Source organism: Gamsiella multidivaricata (assembly GCF_025024155.1).
Source record: "Gamsiella multidivaricata strain RSA 2152 chromosome Unknown BC939scaffold_103, whole genome shotgun sequence".
Taxonomy (NCBI): domain Eukaryota; kingdom Fungi; phylum Mortierellomycota; class Mortierellomycetes; order Mortierellales; family Mortierellaceae; genus Gamsiella; species Gamsiella multidivaricata.
Genome location: NW_026251811.1, coordinates 1 through 24163, shown reverse-complemented (window position 1 = coordinate 24163; position 24163 = coordinate 1). Strand labels below are relative to the sequence as shown.

General features: G+C 48.7%; 7 protein-coding genes across 7 annotated transcripts; 3 read left to right on the top strand and 4 right to left on the bottom strand.

Moving 5' to 3' along the window:
* Positions 1–174: 174 nt before the first annotated feature.
* Positions 175–1464, bottom strand: BC939DRAFT_481454 (uncharacterized protein; the record flags this gene model as incomplete). Its single annotated transcript, XM_051559026.1, has 1 exon — positions 175–1464. One exon carries the CDS (start codon positions 1462–1464, stop codon positions 175–177), a length of 1290 nt encoding a protein of 429 aa, XP_051407149.1.
* Positions 1465–8977: 7513 nt separating this feature from the next.
* Positions 8978–12021, top strand: BC939DRAFT_507696 (uncharacterized protein; the record flags this gene model as incomplete). Its single annotated transcript, XM_051560914.1, has 7 exons — positions 8978–9117; positions 9211–9311; positions 9548–9665; positions 9818–9956; positions 10051–11170; positions 11264–11551; positions 11651–12021. The coding sequence occupies 7 exons, from the start codon at positions 8978–8980 to the stop codon at positions 12019–12021; spliced, it is 2277 nt and encodes a 758-aa protein (XP_051407148.1).
* A 388-nt stretch (positions 12022–12409) lies between these two features.
* On the top strand, positions 12410–13132 carry BC939DRAFT_403072 (histone chaperone ASF1A-like protein; the record flags this gene model as incomplete). Its single annotated transcript, XM_051552715.1, has 3 exons — positions 12410–12518; positions 12646–12761; positions 12896–13132. The coding sequence occupies 3 exons, from the start codon at positions 12410–12412 to the stop codon at positions 13130–13132; spliced, it is 462 nt and encodes a 153-aa protein (XP_051407147.1).
* A 2724-nt stretch (positions 13133–15856) lies between these two features.
* On the bottom strand, positions 15857–17856 carry BC939DRAFT_466963 (GMP synthase). Its single transcript, XM_051557707.1, has 3 exons — positions 17596–17856; positions 17378–17490; positions 15857–17273 (listed from the first exon to the last, which is right to left on the bottom strand). Exons 1-3 carry the CDS (start codon positions 17762–17764, stop codon positions 15942–15944), a joined length of 1614 nt encoding a protein of 537 aa, XP_051407146.1. The 5' UTR covers positions 17765–17856; the 3' UTR covers positions 15857–15941.
* A 160-nt stretch (positions 17857–18016) lies between these two features.
* Positions 18017–20013, bottom strand: BC939DRAFT_466957 (Guanylylate cyclase-domain-containing protein). The gene is made up of 8 exons (XM_051557706.1): positions 19767–20013; positions 19372–19580; positions 19094–19170; positions 18841–18940; positions 18669–18747; positions 18509–18565; positions 18318–18402; positions 18017–18219 (listed from the first exon to the last, which is right to left on the bottom strand). Exons 1-8 carry the CDS (start codon positions 19897–19899, stop codon positions 18198–18200), a joined length of 762 nt encoding a protein of 253 aa, XP_051407145.1. The 5' UTR covers positions 19900–20013; the 3' UTR covers positions 18017–18197.
* Positions 20014–20117: 104 nt separating this feature from the next.
* On the top strand, positions 20118–23489 carry BC939DRAFT_416456 (histidine kinase-like ATPase). The gene is made up of 12 exons (XM_051553009.1): positions 20118–20252; positions 20347–20484; positions 20590–20762; positions 20841–20934; positions 21018–21152; positions 21243–21444; positions 21548–21696; positions 21776–21935; positions 22015–22089; positions 22342–22796; positions 22878–23039; positions 23160–23489. The coding sequence occupies exons 1-12, from the start codon at positions 20151–20153 to the stop codon at positions 23466–23468; spliced, it is 2154 nt and encodes a 717-aa protein (XP_051407144.1). The 5' UTR covers positions 20118–20150; the 3' UTR covers positions 23469–23489.
* Positions 23490–23531: 42 nt separating this feature from the next.
* On the bottom strand, positions 23532–24143 carry BC939DRAFT_507690 (uncharacterized protein; the record flags this gene model as incomplete). The annotated part of the gene is made up of 1 exon (XM_051560913.1): positions 23532–24143. A coding segment is annotated over one exon (612 nt), but the record flags the coding sequence as incomplete, so codon positions are not given.
* Between the last annotated feature and the right edge of the window lie 20 nt (positions 24144–24163).

The window sequence follows — 24163 nt, the reverse complement described above, 5'->3', positions numbered from 1 at the left end:
AACCTCTCCTCTCAGAAAGGACGAAATAGATTCCAGCTCCTCTAGGTGGATCGAAACAAAAGGGAGTGAGAAATTATTTTTGGACCATGGACCTTGACTTCGTGTTTAAGCTTGACTTCTTGTTGCCCGGGTTCAGGGGTGAAGAATGGCGACGAGGAACCCCCCTCATTGTTCCTAGACAGCCTGGCTCAGCATGCTCAGGACCACCGCCGCCTCCTCAACCTTGCGTCGCAGACGGAACTTGCGGGCCCAAAGCCGTTTGCTCTTACGTGTGCGGTCCTTACGATCCTTGTCGTCCTTAACACGACCATCCGGAAGTGAGTCCCACTTGCACTTGCGAGGATGAATCGCCGGCGACATGTTGTGCACGTTCTTGAGGTGCCGCCTGAGGTTACAGTTCTGGTTCTTGCTCGGTTTGAAGGCCCGGCTGCAGACTGGGCACAACAACAGCTGCGTAGTCGTCGGCGCAGGTGTCGTTGACAAGGACGACGACGAGGAGGAAGACACCAAGGAGGTCATCGAGGCTGAAGCTTCGGACATAGAGCCGAAGCGGTCAGAGTCCACGGAAGGTGACGACTCTCGCGAGAATGAAGATCCCGCCTGGGACATTGGAGGAGAGCCCGACATGGAGAGTGCAAAATCACTGCGGTCATCCTCGGCTGGCGACATGGCTCGATGGTCAAAGGCAGATCGCGACGGCTCACATTCTTCTTCCTTGGGCGTCATCATTGGGATGCCAGTGTGGTACCCAAAAGAAGGGTTGAGAGTCGTGTTTGTTGCCAATCGTGGTTGGAAGTAGTCGACCTGGTGGGTATTGCTGCTCCTGTAGAATGATTGGCGATGATGAGGCTGCTGGTGATAGTAGGACGAGTGATAATCACCATGGCTTCGAGGGGAATGAATGGGGAGCATGTCGCTGGGTGAAGAAGGACTGGAGAGTGGTCTGAGGGGCGAATGGATGGATGAGTGATACTGTGGAGAGCGGGGTCTCTCTTGGTAGCCGTGCGGATAGTCTTGCTTTGGTTGCTGGGGGCACAGTAGTTGATAAGGATGGTGACGGGATGAGGAGGAAGAAATGAGTGAAGAAGAGTTGTATCGCTGAGATGCGGAGAAAGAAGGAGAAGGACAGGAGGATAGATGGTGATGTTTATGCTGAAGACTGGGTAGGATGGGCTTGCTGTATATCGAGTCGTGCGAGAACGAGGGGGAGCGACCCATCATGTCACAGGGTGTAGCAGGACCAGGCGAAGCAGACAGCGAGCGATCCGAGGCAGAGCTGCAGGCCGAGAGGAACGACGACGAAGACGAGATTGAGTAGGACCGGCTTTGGAAGGACATGGATGGGAAAGCAGAGCCAGGTGAGACTGAGTGATAGGGGTGTGCGGGTGCGAGGGATGGCGAAGTACAGGAAGTAGAATAGGGAGCAAGGTTGGTTTGGATGGACGGCAGATCTACAGACGACATTGAGTGCTTTTTATGCTTGAAGATAGCTGGTAACAATGATTGTTCTACTGTAGTACACTTTCAAAGTCCTGTTTGTGTTCCAAAGGCAGGATATGCAAACAGCTGAAGAGAAACTACGCGTAATAAACACAGGAGATGGTCGAAACTGAGTTGCAGACGTTCAATTTTTTATGCTTTATGCCGAGGGATGAAGGGCCGGGATCACTGCGGGATGTGTTTGTTGCAATGTGGAAAAAAAGGGCAGGGTGGGACAGGACAATGACTTGATCTCGTTGCTGTGGTGACCCTGCGGAAATCGAGAGTGATGAAGGTAGATCGAGCATGCCGTCAGCCTTTTTTATTTTCGTAAATAGTCTTAACGTTATGTCGTGTATGGTTTTGTGCTTGCGCTTTGTAGGGGTAGTCCAAAGTGCTTATGGGAATTACCTTGTGCGAAACTAATGGGGGGAGTCAGTAGAATAATAGGATAGTAGAGTAGAAAGTTGATCAATGGCAATAGCAAAGTGTGCAGCAGCGAACACGAGAGAGTAAAGATCAAGAGAATAGAAGAGGCCATGCGGAGGGAATACCTCGTACTTATACGGGAGAACCAAAGACTGGAAACAAGGGGTAATTGGCCTAGAAGCCAGCCAGGATAGGGAGCGTGTTGTTGCCTAGTCTATGTATTATATGCGGAATGTTTATAGTCTATGTGTGCTGATGATGTTGGGGAGCGAGGGAGGGAGCGAGGAAGGGAGGGGGGGGAGGGGGAAGGAGGGAAGGAGAGGGGTGGGGGTCTGCAACGAAGAGGGAGGGAGGGAGACGGAACACCACAAGAAAAAAAAAGAAAGAGGGAGCGCGTGGAAGCAATAAAGTAAAAAAGAGGACCAGAGGATGGAAATCGATCCAGCAATTAAAAGCAAGAGAGCAAAGAATCAGCGGAACGAGTGGACGAGAGGACAAGGCGGGGGGTGGTGACACACGGACCCATATCACGGTGCATCGTACGCGGCGGATGGACGCCTTTCATTCTTGTTGTTGTTTGAAATCCAGGAGTCGGGAGTGTTTGAGCAGAAGGAAAGGTACAACCTGGTTGTTGTGTTACTGCAGGAAGAAAAAGGAAAAAAGGGGGAAGGGCTTTGTACAAGCTGGTAAACAGCGGGCGAGAGCCGGTCAGGAGCAATTAGAAGCATAGGAAGAGGAACCAAAATGTAAATGAGAGAAAGGAGAGACTAATTAAATCGAAAGCGAGCCATCGAAAGAAGATCCATGGCCCCGTTCATGACACAAGTCTTCTTTCTAGATTTATCTTGCAGTCGTATTTTTCTAGCTCAGCACTCATCGCTCCTAGCCCGAGCAGCTCCTGTTTGCGAAAGCCAGATTCCTAAAGATGGATGCGAGCAACAAAAAGGGGCAGACCGAACAACGCCGTCGTAGTGCTGGGAATCGGGAAGCCCTCTGTGCAACTCTCGACGGTGCCTCTGAGCTGCGCCCTTTGACCATTGCAAATTCACTCTCTGCTTTCCTCTTATCCATGCGGACAAGACTGGTCTATATATCATCCGCTTTTTGTGCGCCCAATGTTACCAATGAGTACTGCAAGAACTAAATGCGCTGTGCTGTATTTTGGATCAACAATTCTACGTAGTGTGAGGTAATGCGGGAGAACTTGATACAAGGGCCTGTCGGCCTAGATGGAGGATATAGTTGTGTCATGTGTGTGCCAAAATAGGGGATCCTCTCGTACCTCCAGCTACAACAGACATTAGAAATGGACGGGAGTTAGACAGGATAACAGTATGACTAGCAAGCCGGCATTTAGGTTCCCGTAGTGCAATACAAAGGCACCTAGCCAGCAAGCTCCAAACATACGCAGGGGGGATGACAGAAGCAAGCAAAGACGACATAGATGCACGGAAACTCTGGTTGAGAGCCGTATATTGCTAATACGCCCCTGAGGCGTGTCGTTCGTTACCTTTTTTTTCTCGATGCGGTTTGGATGTTCATTCCGCAGCTCAACATGCACAGCCTTTGGGCTTTTGCAACAGATTGAACAAATAAAAGGTACTATCCTTGAGGAGCAGCAGAAATAGCGGCCCAGTAGCCGGGCCTAGTTTATCGCTCTCTATTGTTACTATGTCACAGGCTTACAAGACCGAGCATAGAAAGGGGAATGAGGAAGAGAGAGGCGGTGACACGACGGGCGCCTTGACCAAGGAGAATTTGCATGAACGCACGGTGCACTGAGCACGGGCAAAACACGAGGGACTGAAAACAGATCGATCGTTGCTCCTAGCGACTGGATTGGATTCGTACTGCACCCTTTCATAGTGTTTATGTTCATGATTAGGGTTCAAACTATGCATTTACAGACATGGGGACAAATAAATTCAGCTCAAGGGTTTATTAGGTTGAGGTAAAGAAATAAAAAATGAGCAAGCGTAGGGGCTCCTGTGCGCAGATAGGAGGAGAGCGGGCGCAATGGAGTAGACGCTTCAGGATTGAGAATTAAGAAGACGAACAAGGCAATCAAAAGAAGGGGGATGGAACATCGATCGCATTGTGTTCCTTACATGATGTCAATTAACTGCTCTCATAATTGAGGACATGACTGGCGTATCGCCCTGCACTTGAGCTCTTTCGGGCCAAGCGACAACATCGCACAATTCGACTCAGCGGTTCATTTTTGCAAAAATGAGAATTTAGTATACTCTTCTTGGTGGTCCTGAAGACAGTAGAAGAAAGAACATAATAACCACGCTAAAGAAAAGGGATCAACCTTCCTTCATTCTGGTGCGTGGTAGAATTGCACAATAGGGGACGAAAAGAGAAAAAGAGCAGAAAAAAGAGAACATCACTGACCTCCTCCTCATTTTTCCATTGCTCTTGTATCCGCGGCTCGTTTTCAGGCTGACAGAACCCCTCCGCATTGGGCCCACAAGTGTTTCATGACTTTCGCGACCTATTTTTTTTTTTTCAAGGGACCTTTTCCAGTTCACATTTTTGCCCCTGAAAAAGTACTTTTCCGCCTAGCGAAAGAGAGTGGATTACCATCAACAGCATTAACCCATTGGCACGCTATCAAAAGCCGTTTGATCAAGGCAGTATAAGATGCCAGGGTGGAGCGAGATGTCATTATCGAGCAGCTTGAAGAAGATCAATTATCAAGGTCGAGGGCCGATTTCGAGAACCTGAAGTATCGCCCGGAAATGATGTTGGACATGAGCTTGGGCCTGAGGATGACGCAACTGGAGATGAAGTTCGATATTCGCGATTCTTTCGTGGGAGGTTAGGCCGTTCGGCAAGACGACAATGAGGTTGAAGTGGCAGAAAACGAATGGGGTTCCGACGGCAAGCAGTCTGATTCAAGTTACTCCTCTGACTCTGATTCAAGTTCCTCCTCTGACTCTGATTCAAGCTTTTCCTCTGAGTCTGATGAATATGATCAATTTGATAGAGACTTGGATGGCGATAATGGGGGGCTGTCCCATGTTGATTCGAGCGAGACGTTTGCGGTGAAGACTGGCGATGCAATGGACGGGAAAGCAGCCCCTTGCTCGGAAGTCAGCTCTCGCCGATCAGAAAAAGAGTGCGCCACGGTATCTTGGACAGCGACAGCGACGGATCGCTTGACTCTACCGGCGGTATGGGATTGATTGTGGCGCCTATAGAAAAATCAATGAAAGGGAAAGCAACCTTTGGTATTGAAGAGAGTCCTTGTCAGTCAAGAAAAAGCATCCGTGGAAAGTTGTAGATTCAACTCTTTCGGAACGCTGCTTCAAATGTGCTCGGTGTGACTGATGCTGACCTATCTCAGCTCCGGCATTCCCTGCTCGAACAGTCGTCGCGCAAAGAACGCGTGTTGCCAGGTCATATATATACCCACCCTTTGCTGATGCATGTACTATCCAAAACCAAGATAGACCGACGACAGCGGAGGCAGACAGAGCTCCTTCAAGCCGGTACACAGACAGGGACGCCGAAAGACCCTCTCAAGCAACTCTTCCTCTGGGATAAAGGAAGGACAATACAGCTTTAAGAAGTAAAGTCAAGGAAAGCTTAGGGTTGTATTCGTTACTAGATGGGGAATAAATCAGATACACAACTATGGATCTCTATTTGTCTTTGTATAACGATCACACGCGTTGCCAAGGGTGGTCCGATCGCTTGCCTAGGGTCGACCGATCTGGTCGTGGTACGCGACAACAGCTCAACCGGCAGTCCACGCCCACAGATAAACAAGGTGCTTACGGAGGATACCAGCCATACCACAACCGACGCTTTGAGCAGTGAGGAGGAGGGACTGTGACCCAAGAGCGCCGACGCGGTGCATACATTCAACTTGCTTCCCAAATCTTCAAATACCTTCATAAGAATCCCCATTCCCAACAATAGTTCCTTTTTGCTTCATCACATCGCATCAGTGCTTCGAATCAACATGGTCGTATACAGTTTGCCAAGTCCACTCTCTACAATAGGCATCTTCCACCACATTGACTCATTGCATTCAATATCAGAGTGCTTGATTTTAACTGCGTTGCAACACCTTACCGACATCATGGTAGCGGAGGCAGTAGTCTCGACAGAGTTCAAAAGCCCTTTTACAGTAGCAGCATACAAACCAGGACCTAGACTCTGGAAGCCGAGACCATGAGAACAGAGCTCAGTCATAGAGTGTCCCGACTATAACAGGTGTTATCAGGCATTCAAGGCCCAGCGGGAGGTGATGGCTGTAAATCTTTTGGTATCTCATCATCATTCTACTACCCTGATGATTAACAAATAGGTTGGTGACAACTCGTACCAGCGCGACAAAAGCCATCTGCCCAATCCTCGATCGCAAGAAATTTTCTCGGGACAAGCCAAAGAGCACGTTGTTGACCGAAAAGAAAGCCGAGACGACGAAGGACGCCTTTTTGAACGCGAGTAGGCTTCCCAGAAGCGTATTGAAGGGTACAGAGGAAGTCCTTAGGTTGGACTTCGGCCTGCCCCCTCGATTTGCTGAAGCAGACCTTAGGGCCCACCTCGATCGATCCAACAATTTGGGGCGGTGGCGCGGGATCGTGCAGTTGGAGTTTGAGGTTGTCTGGGAAGAGCGCAAGGTAGACGAGGAGTCGATACAGCAAGCAACTCATTCCGGATTGGACGAGGAAGCCGATGTGGACTCGGATATGGAGAATATAAGAACGTGCACCACAACCCTCTCCAACATCATCAGGCCGGATTTATGGGAACTTGAAACCAGCAGGATTCTCAGCATTCTCAAGGGATAAAGATCCATTATTTCAGATGTCATGGTAGAGTTGTCGTTGTTAGCCTAAAAGGCATTGCTTGTGGTAAGTCGAATTTTTCCTGAAAACTGCCCCTGACATGTGCTGATATAACTTGACTCCATTTCATCAGCAACAACCACGGAGCCGTCGATCAAGCTGTCGATAATCGTGAATTCTGTACCAATTTGCCAAGGCTTGATTTGCGAAACTGTCGCAGAAAGAATGCCAGTGATGTTAATGGCATAGTCCACGCAGCGGAATATGACGATGATCATAAGGCTCGGTAAGCCCTGCATAGCTCGTGCTAAAAGTACTTCAGCAAAAAATAGGAACATCCCACATACTTTGCCTATTTGATCCCACCACCAAAGAGCGGATAGGTGGGTGAGCAAAGGATGCGGGTGATAGATGGTGGGAGTCCATACTCGAATGCGGCTCAGGGAATGATAGCCCTTATGGAGCAGCTGTACCTTATCTTCGAGGGCTTGCTATGAGCGGTTTGAGCCTATGCTGCGCGTCCTTGCCTTCTTTTTGCGACCGGGCATCATAAATAACAATCTCCATCCAGGACCACTCAAATATTATCCAGCTTCGCCCTTTTGCAGATCTCTCTTGAATACGCTCCAAGTCCTGCTTATATGCTGCTTCTTGCTCCAGTTGACTGATAATAGGTTCTTCCTCAGAATAGCAACCCCTTATTTCCACGTCTTTCTCCTGGTCCCATTCCACCCTCGTCTGACTCATCGTGTATGGAATCGGAAAGCGAGGCCCTTGAGGGCTGAATTGATACTGCTTAGGATTCGAATATTGTAGATGACGCGGCCGGAGCCTGGGTCCGTCTACAATTCTTGGTATAAGGCCTCGGAAAAGGAGGAACAATGTCTTGGGCATAGAGGCATTGTTGACTGCGGAATCGACTTCGCTCTCCGTGTTACAGGGAGCAGGACATAGCGGGGCAAAGAAGAAGAAGTAGGTAATGCTATGTGGGACTCTACTAAAAAAAGTCCGAGGTTTTCCACATGCACAACGTACTTTCACAATCATTTTGAAATGTAATCGCAACGCGCTGGTAAAACTAGGTTCGAGTGTACGAAGAATCTTGCTGTGCTAATGTAGAAGTCAAGAGAAGATTAGCCCTTCTGTAGGCAACGAAAGAATAAAAGGCTGATCCACATGGAAAGAATGGAGCTCACAGAGTCGGGCGGTTCACTCATTATCTTTGTTTTCGTTGTGTTCCATCAAGTGCAGTGTTTATGGCTCAACTCTACTACGGTCTATGCCGCACTTCTGTTTCATTCTATTAACAGTCTACTTGGGCCCAAGACGGGGAGGTAGGGACATATAGCATAGGTACATTATGACTAGGTCCAGGACCCCTCTTACGACGTCCAGAACATCAACGTGACAAGGATGATACCTGCAACAGTCGCCATGGCCAGCAAGATCCTCTCCCTGATTCCAAGTCTTGTGTTACTACCGTTAAGCGAATCCGTTCACTTGGCCAGGGTCCTCAATGATCACGCCGAAGCATCGCCACCATTATTTCCGCCACTAGTTCCTCTGATAATATTGTTCGCGCCACTAGGACTAGCAAGTGCTGCGCTTCCGTCTGTAATATCACAGATGCCCCTCGCTGGTAGCTCTGCTAAATGCGAAGCCAAAGAACTTGTAAACGACGGCTCAGTCGTTTATTCAAAAAAGACTGGAATGCCTCTACTATATACCGAATGACAACACTCGTACTCTACAATCGCTTGGGCAGCACAATTGATGCCAAATACAGCGCGGTTCTGGACAGTGGCTGAAACTACAGCGGATACGCTTCTAGGAACAAGTAGGCTGACTGCGCCTTTACTTGAAAAATTGGCATACATCATGTTTGTTGTGCCTGAATGATGCCCCATGGTGCCCTTTGGTCGATCCAGCGGAGGATGTTCCGAATATATGCGATAAAACGGACAAAGTTCTTTCCGCGGGCTAGCGCCGTGCGTCGTTGCAGGTGGGCGCATAGGGTCGATGGTTTGAGAGAGAAGGAGCGCGGCTAGGATCACAAAATAACACACTGAGGATAAGAATGTTGTATTTTGTTTGCTGGGCCTCTCACAATCACATCCTCGCCATCTCTACTCCAAACTCCATTCTTTCCTAAACTCCCCAAACTTTCATTCATTCATCTCTCACCGCCTTCTACCTTCTCCTCTTGAATTCGCTTACGACTAACTGTCATTCAAAGTTCTTCTTAACTCGCACAGACGCACAACATGGCGTCTAATCTCACCGTCTTTCTCGGAGGAGGAAAGAAGCAGCTCGTTAAGACCACGCCGACCATGATTCTCCGGCAGGTCGTGAATACCGTTTGCGAGAAGCAGGGCTATGGCGACCCTGAGAACTATGGACTCAAGTATGAACTCGCACCTCTTGCGTCTCGTTAGACCTGTTGCAATCGCCACTGACAACTCGCACATTGTCACTGCTGGTGCTAAAACATCCTTAGGAGCGGTAAAAACTTCCTGGATCTTTCTCTTTCTATCCGATACGCCAATATTGCCCCTGGGGCAAAGCTGGAGCTCGCGAAAGTGCCAAAAGACAAGTCAGGTAAATAAGACTCAGCAGAGTGTGATTTTTTTTTTCTGGTTTGTTCTATTGCATGAGGGGCTCACTTGTCAAACCAAGACAGGTCATGCCTGGTCCGCGTCTGACTGTTGGTGTGGCTCTGTATTTACTTGCCACCTCGCCTTATTTTTTATTTTTTTGGTGGTGGCGAAAGATGCTTGGGGACTATGTATATCCATCGTATGCTGATCTGGGTATCTTTCCTTGATTATACTTAGCGCCGACACATGTGGATCTTGCCCTGCAGCTAGAAGACGGCGGAAGGATGGTTCAGTCATTTGCTATCACAAGCACACTCTGGGATGTGCTTCTTGGATTCGAAAAGGCGTCAAACGGGTACGAACTGATCTTGTAGTGAATATCCGAGATGACTGAGACTTCTTGGGAACTTGACAAGCGCAGGTGCCTCTCCAAAGAAAGTTGGTCTGACTTTGCATATTTTCTTTTTCATATTCCGCATCCCGCATCCCGCATCCCGCTTGCCCCAGATCCCTTAACCTGACGCGGCGTACTGCAGTGCCCCAGTCGACAACAAAGAACATCTTTTCCCTCCAGCGAATCAAGAAGGCTGTTAAACCTGCCACAGAGGTTTATCTCCTGCCTGTCGTTATTCTCTTGGAGCGGGAGGTAAGGGACGCGCCAACGCTCTGCTACACGATTTGCTGGGGACATCCCAGAAGGAAACGGAAACTTATTGCCTCTTTATTTTTATTACCTACAGTATGTGTCAATCCAAACACTCAAGGCGACTACCTTGCAGCTCGCCGGTCTACTGAAAGGAAACGCCGTATTCCGTGTCATGATGCGATATACCGATGCAGGAATTGCAGATTTTATGGAAGAAATCGAGCGCGAGAATTCTCGACCTGCAACAGACAATGGTGAAACTCCTTCCTCAGAGCAGGCGTCTACATCTGGATCAGCCACTATCTCAGTGCCATCCTCTGCTGAGAGTGTAGCTCCAACACCTCTTGCAGCTCCAATGACCACCTCTCCTCCTCAGTCCTCCGCTCCACACCCCAGCAGTCCGTTAAAGACAACACCCTCTCGGCAATTCACAACCGACAAAACTGCAGGGGAGAAGGACTTCATGCAGGCAAAAGAAGCCTTCCATAGTGGCTCAGCCTCTGACCTTGGTATTAACCCACAGGGTGCTGGAACCCCTTTGCCAGGAGCACGTTCTGGTAGTATCGACCTCAACAATCGGGAGGTTAATATCGTGACACCGGCGCCAGGCACCAGTGGCAACATTGATATTCAGCGCCAATCACCAGTCCAGAACATGAACACGGTTATGATCGAGGCAACCCAGGAGATCCGCCAACTTCAGGAGCAACAGACACAAGCAGCTCTGACCGATCGTGTCAAGCGACTTTCAAAGGCATCAGATAGCTCTGACAGGGAGCGATTTGTGCGCAGCTTGCCACCTGGAGCGTTCACGGAAGAACCAGTCAGTGAAATGGATGTGGACTCTCCTTTTCCCCGATCTGGATCTCCAGGATCGATCCCTCAGACCCAGCAGGATGTTGTCCGACAAATTGCCCACCGCGTCAGTTTACAGTTGAAGGAAGCGCAGCAGCGAGGCAACTCTACTCTGGACTACCACTCATTGATTGCACAGGAAGTCGAGAGGGAGCAGAAAGCTGGCGTGTTGCCGACCACGCCCACTGGCAGCCGGAACAACTCTATGTACACGAGCAAAGCGGAAGATGAACAGTCCCCTCGCCTCATTGCCACGCCCGCACAGTCTATGTCGGCGACAATGGTTGAGGAAGCCATTGATCGCAATATCAAGGTTTTCAGGCCGCCCGCTGATAATGCCACGCCTCTCTCCAACCAAAGTAAGTTCTCTCTTGCGGACAAACCACCATTAAGCAAATGCATCTTATGAGTCGTTAGATTAATCTAATTTATTATTGGTTGCATCATACTAGTTGATCTGCCTGACGACTTTTATACACTGACATCCCAGGATGTGATGAGGTTGATGAACGGGCAGAAAGCAAGACGGGAGGAGGAGGAGAATCGGGGATTCAAGACAGCCGCAGTCAGGGCAGAAGAAGAAAAGGCCAGGGAACGTCGTTACCCAAAGACGATCATTCGCATCCGTTTTCCAGACAGGATCCAGCTCCAGGCGACATTCCGTAGTCAAGAGACAATTGGTGATCTTCGGAAATGGGTCGCAGGTGCCTGTGTTGGCCAGGGCGAGAAGTTTGATCTATGTAAGTTGCTACATCTTGGGACGTACGGGCACAAAGGAGAGGAGGGGATTGATCCCATGCTGATATATTTTTTTTCTTGGTCTGTTCAATGCCTTTTAGACACTACTCCGCCTAAGAAAGTCCTTTCAGATAACAAGCAGACGTTGTACCAGGCAGGACTGGCCCCTCAGAGCATCGTGTACTTCACATGGGCAGACTCAAAGCTGAACCAAAATTCGCCGTTCCTCAATGGCGAGTACTTGATGATGATGGAGGATCTGCCTATCCCTGGTCAAGAGCCAAAGGAGACCAAGCCAGAGGAGCCGTCGACTTCGTCAGCATCTGGCGAAGGGCAGGCGTTGAACCACAGTGGAACAATCCCATTACTGACCAAGGAGGACCGCCGGATGAGTGCACGTATGAGCGCGGATAAGCCTGGGAACGGAAGCAGCGGAGGACTGCCCAAGTGGATGAAGTTATCCAAGAAGTGATTGACCATAGTCTACTGCATGCCAAATACATATAAAAAATAAAAAAAAGACTGGCCAATCGACGCGTCGCGAGCAGAAACCCGAATTTTTGTTTACACTTTCACTTTCCTGTGTGTGATTGTGGTCGCGGTTGTGGTCGCGCACCAGCAGCCATGAGCGTGCCTGAAGAGTCGCCTCGAATCGCCACCATTTTTATTCTTTTTTTCATTCTTTTGTGAACTAAGAAAGGACCTTTCATCATCAGCCTCCGCCTCCCTTTTTTCCTTATTCTCTGTACTCATCGCTTCCCAACCCTCGCCTTGCTGCCTCTTTGCTATCCTCTGTCATCCTATCCTACTCACCCGATCCTCGTTCACGGTCCGCTTCTGAAACCCACCACACCACCGCCATGAGTATCGTCAGCATCACCCAAGTCCAGGTCCTTGACAACCCAACCCACTTTGCCAACCCTTACCAATTTGAAATCACATTCGAGTGCATCGCCCCCCTTGCCGCCGGTAATGATTGATCGTCTTTTTTGTCCTTCTTCTGAATATAATCGCGTCTTAGCGGTGCCTTTGTTACAACAACGACAACAACACATTACGCGACGGAAGGACTAACACGACCCTGCAACTGTCATAGATCTCGAATGGAAGATCATTTATGTGGGTTCAGCCAACAGCAATGCACACGATCAGGTCCTTGAATCTATCATGGTGGGGCCTGTTCCTGTCGGTGTCAACAAGTTTGTGTTCCAGGTACGCCTGCCAAAGCAGCGCTGCTAAACTGCTGAGACAAAGAGCTAAAAGAGCAGCTGTCTCATTTCCTTTTGTTACTTTGCCACATAAGCTTTGACACTCACCGTGCATTTTCTTATTGCTTCTTGTTGTAGGCGGACGCACCCAAGCCAGAGTTGATTCCCCATAACGATATCGTGGGCGTAACTGTGATCCTGATCACTTGCTCGTACCAGGACAAGGAATTTGTCCGGATCGGATATTATGTCAATAATGATTACTTGGACGAGGAGCTGCGCGAGAACCCACCAGAGCAGATTGCCTACGACAAGTTGTACCGATCGATTCTGGCGGAGAAGCCCAGGGTTACTCGGTTTCCCATCAACTGGTAATGCGCATGTTTTGCCTTGTCTCTGGCGGCTTTTTTTTTTTTTTTTTTTTTTTTGTCTTCATGTGCTGTCTCTAACCAGAATTATAATGTATGAAAAATATAGGGATAATCCAATGGAGGAGGAGCAGCCTCCACTGCAGACAGAAGAGCAGGTCCAACAGATGGAGGCAGCCTCGAAAGCACAAATGATGGAGGGTGGCGATTGGGAGGATATGGAGGCGTAAAATGCGGACTATTGTCACTGCTGACGAATACCAACTTGGCTTGATTGATGATTGCGGGACAAAACCAGTGGACTCCTAGGTGTCATTGGAACAACGATCGTAGCGCCTAGCTAGGTAATAAACAAAAGAAAAAAAAGCACCAAGCATGGAGTGAGAAAGGACACTGTCTTCGACTGTACGCATGTCGGCTTTAAATAACGGGGTAGTTTATTGTCGATGGATATGAAGGGAGGGAATCAGGAAAGCAAGAGAAAGGATGGGATCTCTTCCTCAACGCTTCAAGTGGGATCTTCTGCTAAATGGCCATGGCTGTGGCAAAGAGAGCAAGGACAGTGGTCAAGGCACCGACCACAATACTGGTGCCAACGTTGCCGCCGTTTCCACCGCCACCGATTTTCATGGTTGAGCAGACCAAGGCACGGTCAGGGATGGGCTTGTTCAAGTCCGTGCCGGCACAATCGGCGCTGGTCATGGTCCGACGGGTCTCATTCTTGGCAGCATTACGGATCCAGCTGTGGTGAACATCTGCAGGAAGAGCATCAGGATGGACCGCGCGGACGATATCCTGGAGGACGGCATTGTTCATGACCACAGCGCCTGAGAACCAATCACGGCCGTCGTTAGAGTTGACAATGCCATCCTCGCACAAGACAGCCTGATCCTTGAGGAACCCGTAGTCGTCGTTGGAGGTAAGCCTGTAATTCTGGAGGAAGGTGGCCATGTCGTAACAGGCGGCCATGAATTCGTCAATGTTAATATCGACGTCCTTGAACGCGGCCAGGAAGTCAACGTTGTTAGAGAAAGCACTGACGGTAGTGTCGTTGCAGAAGGTGGCGCCGGCGTCGGTGGAGAGAATTTGCTTGCAGGCAGCACCGGAGATGGTCCAGGAGGCGGTATTGTTGTTGTAGGCCGAAGGGGCGACGTAGGATGTCCAGGCAATGATGGGCTTGGTGGACTTGGCACTCGCGGCGCTCTTGAAGCAGGTGTAATTGTTGTTAATGGTCGCTGTCAGGTTCTGGGCAGGCTCTTCGAGGTTGAAGAAGGTCGAGTAGAACTCGAGCCACTCGGCGCGCTATAGAAAAGCGACACAAACTAATGGTATGCCGAACTCTCAAAACGAATAACTGTTTTCTATGCACACAGCCAATCTCGACAAGACAGCTATTTCACTTTTTTCTCTGGGCATGTTTTGTACGGATCAGGTAGCAAAAACATACTTTGAAGGGACCTGGGTCCGAAACTTCTGAGGTGATGATAGCCTTGTTCACGGTGCCAGACTCCGATCCCAAGGTGCTAAAGACTACATCCACCTCCTGAAACTGAGACGCGCGGAGCGTCTGGTTCTTGCCCTCAATCACCACAATAAACTTGTGCTCCAGATCATACTAAACGCAAGGTGAGCTGACCAAGGCTTTTGTGTCGACGGCCTTGAGGAGTCGAGCGTTTGCTTAACATCTCGATGGATACCACGGCGGTCGCGGCGATCGAGGCTGCATTCTTGACGGGAACTTGAATAAAAACGGTGGTGTTGCCAAAGAGCGAGAGATTGGGTGCTGGGGTGCCGCATTGGGTCAGGACGTACTCCTTGTTGGTAGTGGTGGCGGTGTTAGTTACGACCTTGTAGTTCTTTTCGTAACGGACTTTGAACAAGGCCGCGTTGCCAATTACTTTTTAATATATTTTTTTTTTGTTTTGGAGATGAATGAGAATCTACTTGTATGCATGCAAATATTCCCACGTCCCTTGATCGTGTGCGCTACAGCCATTATTCTCTCCGTGTTCAATCTGTCATTCAGGGCGTTGTCTTTCCCCATCCCAAGATAAAAAAAATGAGCGTAGTTGGAAGGCGCCCTGAAACACCGGGAGGAAGGAACGGATCTCGAAAAAAAAAAAAGTATGAAAAATCCTACTTTTATTTTTCGCGGATCTCATCCTCCGCCTTCCTTCTCATGCCGCTCCATGGTAAGTTTCTACTTGCATCTGAATATCAGAACCAAGTGTCAAGAGGAGCAACGAAAGGAGGAGTACTGCGGCCTCAACGTGGCACCATTGATCTGCAATGGCGTGGAGTAAAAATTGCGGAAGGGGGACTGGAAAATGACGGTTGCATTGGGATTAGGATACTCACCAGTTACCTTGCTGGGGAAATAGTCAGTATCGGAATCGTAGTTGGTGACACAATCATTTTGTCCGATGGGGCCCTGGCCCTGTGAGGCAGTAGGCGAGGCCAGGAACGGGGTAGCCAAGAACTACAAGGCGCGAGAAAGACTCTGGACTGCCATTGCCAGAATACCTGACCTGAAGGAAAGATGTCAAGACAAAAACGAAAGGAGAAAGGGAGAGAGAAAAAAAGCTAAAGCAATTGAATTCCCGGTAATCGGGAATACGGCGTCTTATAGTACGCGCCAATTGGCATCATCCTGATCCACATTGTCTTGCCAGCAATGTTTTAAGGGCAACAGTTGCGCATATATATAATTTGAAATAATTTATGATAAGATGGATGATCTATGAAAAATGAATGCGTGCATGAAGAATAGTGTAGAATGATAGGCAAAGTGTACTAGTAAAAGCCTGCCTGCCCTTTTATTCCAGCTCAATTGTTGCTGGGGGCTTGGACGAGACATCGTAGACAACGCGGTTGACGCCCTCAACCTCATTGCAGATACGCGACGAAATCCTCTTGAGAACATCGTATGGGAAGGGGAACCAGTCAGCAGTCATGAAGTCAGAGGTTTCGACAGCACGCAAGCAGATCATCTGCTCATATGTGCGCTTGTCTCCCTTGACACCGACGGCCTTGACGGGCAACAAGGCAGCATAGGCCTGAGCAATTTGACGGTAAAGACCAGCCTTCTTGATCTCCTCGATGTAGATGTAATCGGCTTTGCGGGCAATAGCGACCTGCTCCCTGGTAACCTCGCCGAGAATACGGATGGCAATACCAGGGCCAGGGAAGGGGTGGCGCCAGACAAGGTCATCATCCATGCCCAAAAGCCTTCCCAATTCACGGACCTCATCCTTGAAGAGCTCGCGGAGGGGCTCGATCAACTTCAACTTCATGTTCTCCTTCAAACCACCGACATTGTGGTGGGTCTTAATGGTGGCACTGGGTCCCTTGAATGAGATGGACTCGATCACATCGGGATAGAGGGTTCCCTGGAGCAAGAACTCGATTGGTGGAGTACCGGAGGCAGCGCAAGCATCATCAATGGCCTTGGCCTCCTCCTCAAAAACATCGATGAAGGTGTTACCGATGATCCTGCGCTTCTGCTCGGGGTCAGTCTTTCCGGCAAGGTTGTTCAGGAAACGGTCCGAGGCGTCAGCGATCTTCAAGTTGATGCCCATCTTGTCGACAAGCATCTTCTTGGCCTGCTCGCACTCGTTGTGACGCATGACTCCGTTGTCGACCAAGATTCCGTGGAAGCGATCACCAATGGCCATGTGCATCAACTTGGCAGCGACTGAGGAATCGACACCACCGCTGACGGCACCGATGACTTGACCCTTCTCTCCCACGATCGCACGGATGCGATCGACCTCCTTCCCAATGAACTCGGACATAGTCCACTTTTGCTCGGCCTTGCAGATCTTGACGACAAAGTTCTTGATGATCTGCTTTCCATCAACAGAGTGGGTGACCTCAGGGTGGAACTGAATACCGAACAGAGGCTTCTCATTGTGACGGACGGCGGCGAAGGGAGCAGTGTTGGTGGTGGCAATAACACTGAACCCCTCAGCGATAGCAGTGACCTGGTCACCGTGGGACATCCAGACCATGGACTCGCTGCTCAACTCCTCGAACAACATGGATGACTGAGCATCAGCGGCACCGGCGGGCAAGATGGAGAGGGTAGCGGGTCCGTACTCGCGGTGATCGCAGGGATCGACCTTGCCTCCGAAGTAGTTAGTCATTTCCTATAGGACGGCGCAATTATAAAGAATGTTAGATCCAATGGTCCTGGTGTACTTTCATAAAGCATAAGCCAACGAGCTTAAAAGTCTCGGCAGCATTCATTTACCTGGAGACCGTAGCAGATCCCGAGGACGGGGACACCTAACTCGAAGACACCGGGGTCGACACGAGGGGCATCATGGTCGTAGACAGAGTAAGGGCTTCCGGAGAGGATAATACCTACAAAATGTAAGGCCGCCCATGAATTAAAAGTGCATGAGTACATGGTGTCTTCATTGATGATATTCACTAATGAGGACCGTGAGAATGGCAATAAGGCCTTACCCTTGGGCTTCCAGGTCAGCTCCGAGATCTTCTGGGTGCATGGCAACAGCTCGCAGTAGACACCGAACTCGCGAATGCGGCGGGTGATCAGGTGCGAGTACTGGGAACCAAAGTCCAGAATGAGGATGGTGTCAAACATCTCGTGGACTTGAATCGTAGTCTCGGCCATGGTGCTTGTTCTTGGGAGTGTGGCAGTGGAGGAGGTGGGAAAGGAGAGGAGGGAGTTGGTGAAGGGGTGAAGAACAAAAATCAGAAAAAAAAAAAGACCCAGAAAATCGAAACCCAAGAGCCAAAGCAAGAGAAAAAGACAAAAAAAAAAATGTGCCTTTTATACACGGTTGTCATCTTTGTTTGCGTTAAGGGTGAAAGGGACTGCGTTAGATCAGGTCCAAATTGGTGGCAAAATTACACCCTCGGGACCATGAACCCATGGATTAATCACAGGACAGAAATGTGATATGGGTCTCTTTATTTCTCAAGAGCGGTAGTTTTTAGAAATTGGTATATTTTTTTGGAGCAGTATCCTGTCAAAGAATGGACAGCAGCCCGTATGTACAAATTCAACTGGGCGATGAACGACGCACTTCCATGCCAAGTGGAGATCAAGTCACCTTGACCACGATACTATGAATAAAAGAGGTACACAAACGCATTAGCAAAAGATGCATATCGACATGAATGAAAATAACATTCATTCTTAACAGATTCCATGGCAAGCATACCAGTCATGATCGGTGCCACTTGAATTCCTGGCGCGCTCCAGATCGGAAGCCGAAATACTGCACAAGTTGTCATTGACCGCTGGATCTAATGTGTCGATATCAAAAGATGAAAACCGCGTTAGCAACTAGACCATCGACATTTGTATGTAGTTCTTGAATATAGACTCTTTGCATGCATGGAGACCCGCTACCTCGATAGTAGAACATGTCCTCATTAGGATCGTAGGCCACCAGAACAACGAAATGCCCTATGGAGAAAATAAGTTCAAAAACACATACTGTCAGCAGATATCGTTACTGAATGTCAATTGATACAGGCCCTTATTGTAAGTGTATCCAATAGCTCCTTACCAATGTATCGGAATCCTTTCATCCTTTGAATAATTGATCCCAATGCTCCGGTACTGCAGCTGCAAAATGCCGATTTTTCCTGTGCAAAATGAAGCGTTGAGAATAGATGAGTCGCACAGTTACATGCACAGATAAAAAAGAGAAAAGAATGAACATAGCAACAGGAGCATACCAAACATTGCGGACACCTCAACAATCGCTGGTTCACAAGCGTGATGATTCCATAGTTCCCGCAATACAAAAACCGCTTGAAATCGTCCAGTGGAAGTGTCCTATGTTCATTTTCAGAAAGGAATGTAAACATTTGTTCAGTCATATATTTTTTGGCTCATCTCACACGACTAAGAATGGAGTCGGTGCATTTCCCCTCCCCCCTTTTTTTTTCTTTCCAATGATCTGTCCTCGTTCCCTCAGCGTTCACTTACAGTTCAATGACTCTGATGTTGGCTGCATCCGCATTGTCGAAGAGGGCGTTCACCCGCTTTTGATCGTCGTCAAATGACTATAGCAGTTCAAAGAGAAATAAGAGCGGGCAATGTTAAAATGACCATCCGTAGTTTCCAGCAGCAACTGCTAACGATATAAGAGGTTCGCCTTGGAGGATTGCAAGAGAGCATGAAAAAAGAAAAAAAAAGGGGGGGGAAGACCTATGCGAGCAAGAAATGGGCGTTCATGTGTTTCAGAGGAGCTGTGCCCTACTGACCTTGCGGTAAAACTTTTCTTTCGAATGGGCTGTATCTGCGCCGATAGTGCTTGTGTAGTATGTAAAGTCCCAGCCGTCGTCGCGACCTGGTGATAGATTCGGGACGACCTGTGGCGGCCGTTTCGAGAATTGTAACCGTGGCACACCGACTTGGTCGTTGGAGAGCTTTCGTAGTAGGTATGCCAAGTCAATCGTCCACACTGACTCAACTATACAATGCAATCAATAGGCAAGAAACAGATATTAGGAAAGTGTGCACGGGCCAAATGAGTTGTCATATGGGAAGCTGAAGCAACTGGACCGGGAAACGGATAGAGAAAGAGCAATTGAACAACTGTGAGGAAGCAGGAAAGAGTGAAATAAGGAGTGCAATCGAGTCGAGATCGAAAGGATACCTGAGCAATGCATGGTGACCTCTGCCAAGGATAGGTGCGCACCCAAGGCGTTGGCAACCATGGCGACGCATGCCAGTCCGCAGTCCCAACTGCTTTCTTGGTTTAGGTGCGGTACCGGTGTCGAGACTTGCATGTATAATGAAAGGGCGGAAGTATGACGAGACAGAGCTAGTAATAGGGCGATGCAATGGGCGTGGAATTGTTGGAGGTAGCGTATAAGTTGTGTGTGAGGTGAGAAGTGGTGAAACAAGTAGAAAAGACTTTGAGCCGGCTGTGTCCACAAAAGGGCAATATCGAGCAAGTGGCGCAGAGCAGTCTCCGTCAATCGAACAGTGCCCCCGCTCCTGGCCACACATCGTCTTTGTTGCCTTTCTTTTTCTTGTAATGTCCGCCGATACACACCCTTCTCAAAACACAGGTACCGCGGCTGTACCGACCATTCAGCGTCTGGACGAGGCTGTCGTTAACAGGATTGCTGCCGGAGAAGTAGGCCCCACATTCTCCTTCTTCACGTGGAAGCACGCAGACTAAAGCTTCTGTTCAACCATGATTAACAATAAACCAACTTTAATGATTCCAGATCATTCATCGACCAGCAAACGCCCTCAAAGAACTAATCGAAAACTCGCTCGATGCAAAGTCGACCAGCATTCAGATCTCTGTCAAGGATGGTGGCCTGAAATTGCTGCAGATCCAGGACAACGGACATGGTATCAAGGTACTTGGTTTTGTCTGCGCAGGAGACGCCACCATTTTTTGGTCTTTCTTGGGCGCAACACTTCGGACTAATTAATGCCGTGACCGTGAACGCGTTGAAATGCAGGTCGAGGATATGTCGATTGTTTGTGAGCGATTCACGACGAGCAAATTACGGAGCTTTGATGATCTATCGTCCATGTCGACATATGGCTTTCGAGGGGAGGCTCTAGCTAGTATTAGCCATGTCGCCCATGTCACCATCACCACGAAGACTAAGGACTCAAACTGTGCCTTTAAGTAAGTACCATTGCTCATCATAGGCAATTGAACTTCATACGAGTATATTCATATTAGCAATGCTACTTTCTTTTACAGGGCATCGTATTCAGATGGAGTGATTATACCTGCCAAACCAGGAGCTACTGCAGAACCCAAGCCCTGCGCCGGCAATAATGGCACCCAGATTTCGGTGCGTGCGACAAAGAGGAGAGAATGGTAGGGATGTCACACTCTGCAAACCGACACACTAATCAAGGTCGCTGAAAACGATAGGCTGAAGACCTGTTTTATAATGTCCCAACAAGACGGAAGGCACTTAAAAATCCAACCGAGGAGTACAATCGGATATTGGACATTGTCAACCGATATGCGATCCATAACGAAGGAGTGAGCTTTACTTGCCGAAAAGTATGTTGGCTGTCAAGCCAAGACTTGATGCATTGAGAATCATTGTTGAAGATATGTCGATGTTAACTCACATCTACTCCACATGATCAGATCGGCTCCAATACTCCTGACGTCCATACAACAACTGCCTCGGCTGTTCTCGACAATATTCGACAGATCTATGGCTCTTCAGTCGCTAATGAGCTATTATCCCTGGAGCAGAGCTATCCAATCTACTCATTAAAGATCAAAGGCTGGATTTCAAACGCGAACTACAGCGTGAAGAAGTTTGCTTTCCTGCTCTTCATCAACCGTAAGTAAACAGCTGGACATCGTAGGCGCTGCTTAGAGGAAGTTGAGCTGCGCTACTGGTTAAAACAGGATCTAACTATGGACACATTTCTTTTTCCTATTAGACCGATCCGTTGACTCTCCAGCAATTCGAAAGGCAATTGAGTCGGTCTATGCAGGATATCTTCCAAAAAATACACATCCGTGGGTATACCTGTCGTTGGAGATGGATTCAAAGAATGTAGACGTCAATGTCCATCCTACCAAGCGCGAGGTAAGGCTCATTTGAATCATATACGCAATCGGCCTTCCGTCCTCAGTATACATACTTACAAGAACTATTGGTATCTTAGGTGCATTTTATCAATGAGGAGGAAATCATCGCAAAGATCTGCGATGCTATTCAGGATCGACTCGGCGATGCCAATGTTTCTCGCAACTTTCTGACCCAAACATTGCTGCCACAAGTAAGCGCGAAGAGTCGCACCGAAGAGACATCATCTAAAAAGACAGGTAACATCTTGATTGCACAAAGTCGGATCAAATTCTTTTAAGAGAGATTTGATAATATAACGTATTCTCCTGCGAATAGCCCCGAAGATATACGAATATGATCAAGTGCGGACGGACAGTCGGGCTCAGACATTGGATTCGTTTTTGATCACCAGTCCACCATATTCTATCGTCAGCTCTTCTACGCGCAAGCGCGTGAAGGTCGGGGTGGAAAGAATGGAGTGCCCCGAGGGCGATGGCGACCAGGAGATGGAAGGAGCAAGTGACCACGATGTTCGACCACAAGGCAAAAGAACTGCTTTCGACGAGAGTGATGACGATACGAGTGGTCCGGCTTCCACGAAAAGTCCAGGATCGCTACTGACAAAGATTGACCAATTCAAGAGCAATTCTTCAGGAAAGTCAGGAAGTTCTGGAGGGTCACATGGTCGGATGGTCAGTCCAGCCAATGGTTCAGGTTCACTGGAGCAAGGCAGCCTATCCAGTACGACTGCGAGGTCAAAGAAACCACGTATCGAGGTGAAGCTGACCAGTATCCTTCAGCTACGAGATGAAATCAGGAAACAGGGGCACCCAATTTTGACACCAATATTTGCGAATCATACTTTTGTCGGGATCCTGGACAACCAGCGAGGACTGATTCAGAACGAACTCGCGCTGTATCTGATCAATTATGAAGCAGTCAGTGAGGAGCTCTTTTATCAGATCTGCCTGCGGGACTTTTCAAACTTTGGATTCATTCGTCTTTCGACACCGGCGCCGATCAAGGATATGGTGTTGATGGCTCTTGATGATGAGCAGGAGTTGATGGAAAAGAGTGAATGGCCAGAGGAGCTCAAACCCAAAGAGGAGATCGCAGAGGTATTCTTGACTACTCGATCATTTTAATCGTTTGGATGATAATACGGGTATATTAACCACATATTCCGCTACTATTTACAGACAGTTAGGAGTACGCTTGTTAGTCGAAAGGAAATGCTGCGCGAGTACTTTTCAATATGTATCACCGATACAGGAGAATTGTCTGCGATCCCGATGATGATCAAGGGATATATTCCTAACCTTGAAAAACTCCCAGATTTTCTTTGGCGACTCGGCTCAGAGGTAAAGGGATTATCCTAACCAGTTAATTTTTTTTATCCGCACTCGTTTTGCTAACCATATCTTAATGCAGGTTGCTAACACTTTTTTCTCCTTGACATACACATCTAATAATCCCAATAGATCAATTGGGCCGCAGAAAAATCATGCTTCCAGACGCTGTCGAGGGAGATTGCCATATTCTACAGCACTCAGCCGGAAAGAGTCGAGGATCCTCTTGAAGAAGTGGACAGCGAAGGTGAAAACATGGATGGTAACAGGAAATCGTTGCAGGAGCTTCAGGATGCGCAGTTCCAGCACATGGTGTCGACACTCATTTTCCCTGCGTTCAAGAAACAGTTCATTCCACCAAAAGCACTGATTGAAAAGTCTGGGGTGGTAGTTCAGGTCGCCCAGGTCAAGGACCTCTACAAGGTCTTTGAACGATGCTAAGAATAAAACGACCACACATCCTTTATTCTTTCAGTATTACACGCGATGTATCAGGTTACATGTCTAAAGTCTAGCTTTGACCTCAGTGGGGCCATGGATGTATTTACGCACGCTCATGCCTTTCGTAGTCTTTGTGATATGGAGGCGGTGTTTATGTCCCTTCTTGATGTGCTCGGAATGCTCCTCGTCGCCTGGGAGAATACCCGTCAGATGCAGCCCCAGTTCATCCTGCGACTCCAGCTTGAACTCTGGCATGATCGTGAGGATCTCCCGCTCCTTAAAATGGTCCAGCAGGTCCTCGTGTCGCTTGACGGGTAACAGATGTGCGATCGACACAAATTGCGGAGGCATGAAGATCTGGATTTGAGAGGCGCGATAGGCCTCCATGGCCTCCTCAGGCGTGAACCAATCCAGTCGCGTGGTCTCCTTTCCGTCCGCAAAAACACGCTCATCCGAGAAGGAGTCTCTGGACCAGGGAAGGACCGTAAGATAGAACTGTGTACGGAAGCGCTTTGGTTCCACGGGTGGGGTGATCCAGGAGGAATAATGACACAGGCGGTCGACGGCGGGCTTGAGCTTGTGAGACATGCACATGTTGTAGAATTCCTCAGCATTGTTGTGGACGCGATCGCGCCAGATCCGGATCTCGTCGTTCGAGAGTTCCGTTGGTGGATCGCTGACGAGCACGCCAGATT

Coding starts and splice junctions, on each gene's coding strand:
- BC939DRAFT_466957 (XM_051557706.1), bottom strand. CDS start 19,899: ATGCAAGTCTCGACACCGGTACCGCACCTAAACCAAGAAAGCAGTTGG. Junction 19,171..19,371: donor AAGAAAAGTTTTACCGCAAG/GTCAGTAGGGCA, acceptor GAACTGCTATAG/TCATTTGACGACGATCAAAA. Junction 18,403..18,508: donor GGACATGTTCTACTATCGAG/GTAGCGGGTCTC, acceptor TCGACACATTAG/ATCCAGCGGTCAATGACAAC.
- BC939DRAFT_466963 (XM_051557707.1), bottom strand. CDS start 17,764: ATGGCCGAGACTACGATTCAAGTCCACGAGATGTTTGACACCATCCTC. Junction 17,491..17,595: donor GCTGACCTGGAAGCCCAAGG/GTAAGGCCTTAT, acceptor TACATTTTGTAG/GTATTATCCTCTCCGGAAGC. Junction 17,274..17,377: donor GGATCTGCTACGGTCTCCAG/GTAAATGAATGC, acceptor GCCGTCCTATAG/GAAATGACTAACTACTTCGG.
- BC939DRAFT_416456 (XM_051553009.1), top strand. CDS start 20,151: ATGTCCGCCGATACACACCCTTCTCAAAACACAGGTACCGCGGCTGTA. Junction 20,935..21,017: donor ATAATGGCACCCAGATTTCG/GTGCGTGCGACA, acceptor TGAAAACGATAG/GCTGAAGACCTGTTTTATAA. Junction 21,697..21,775: donor TCCATCCTACCAAGCGCGAG/GTAAGGCTCATT, acceptor TTGGTATCTTAG/GTGCATTTTATCAATGAGGA.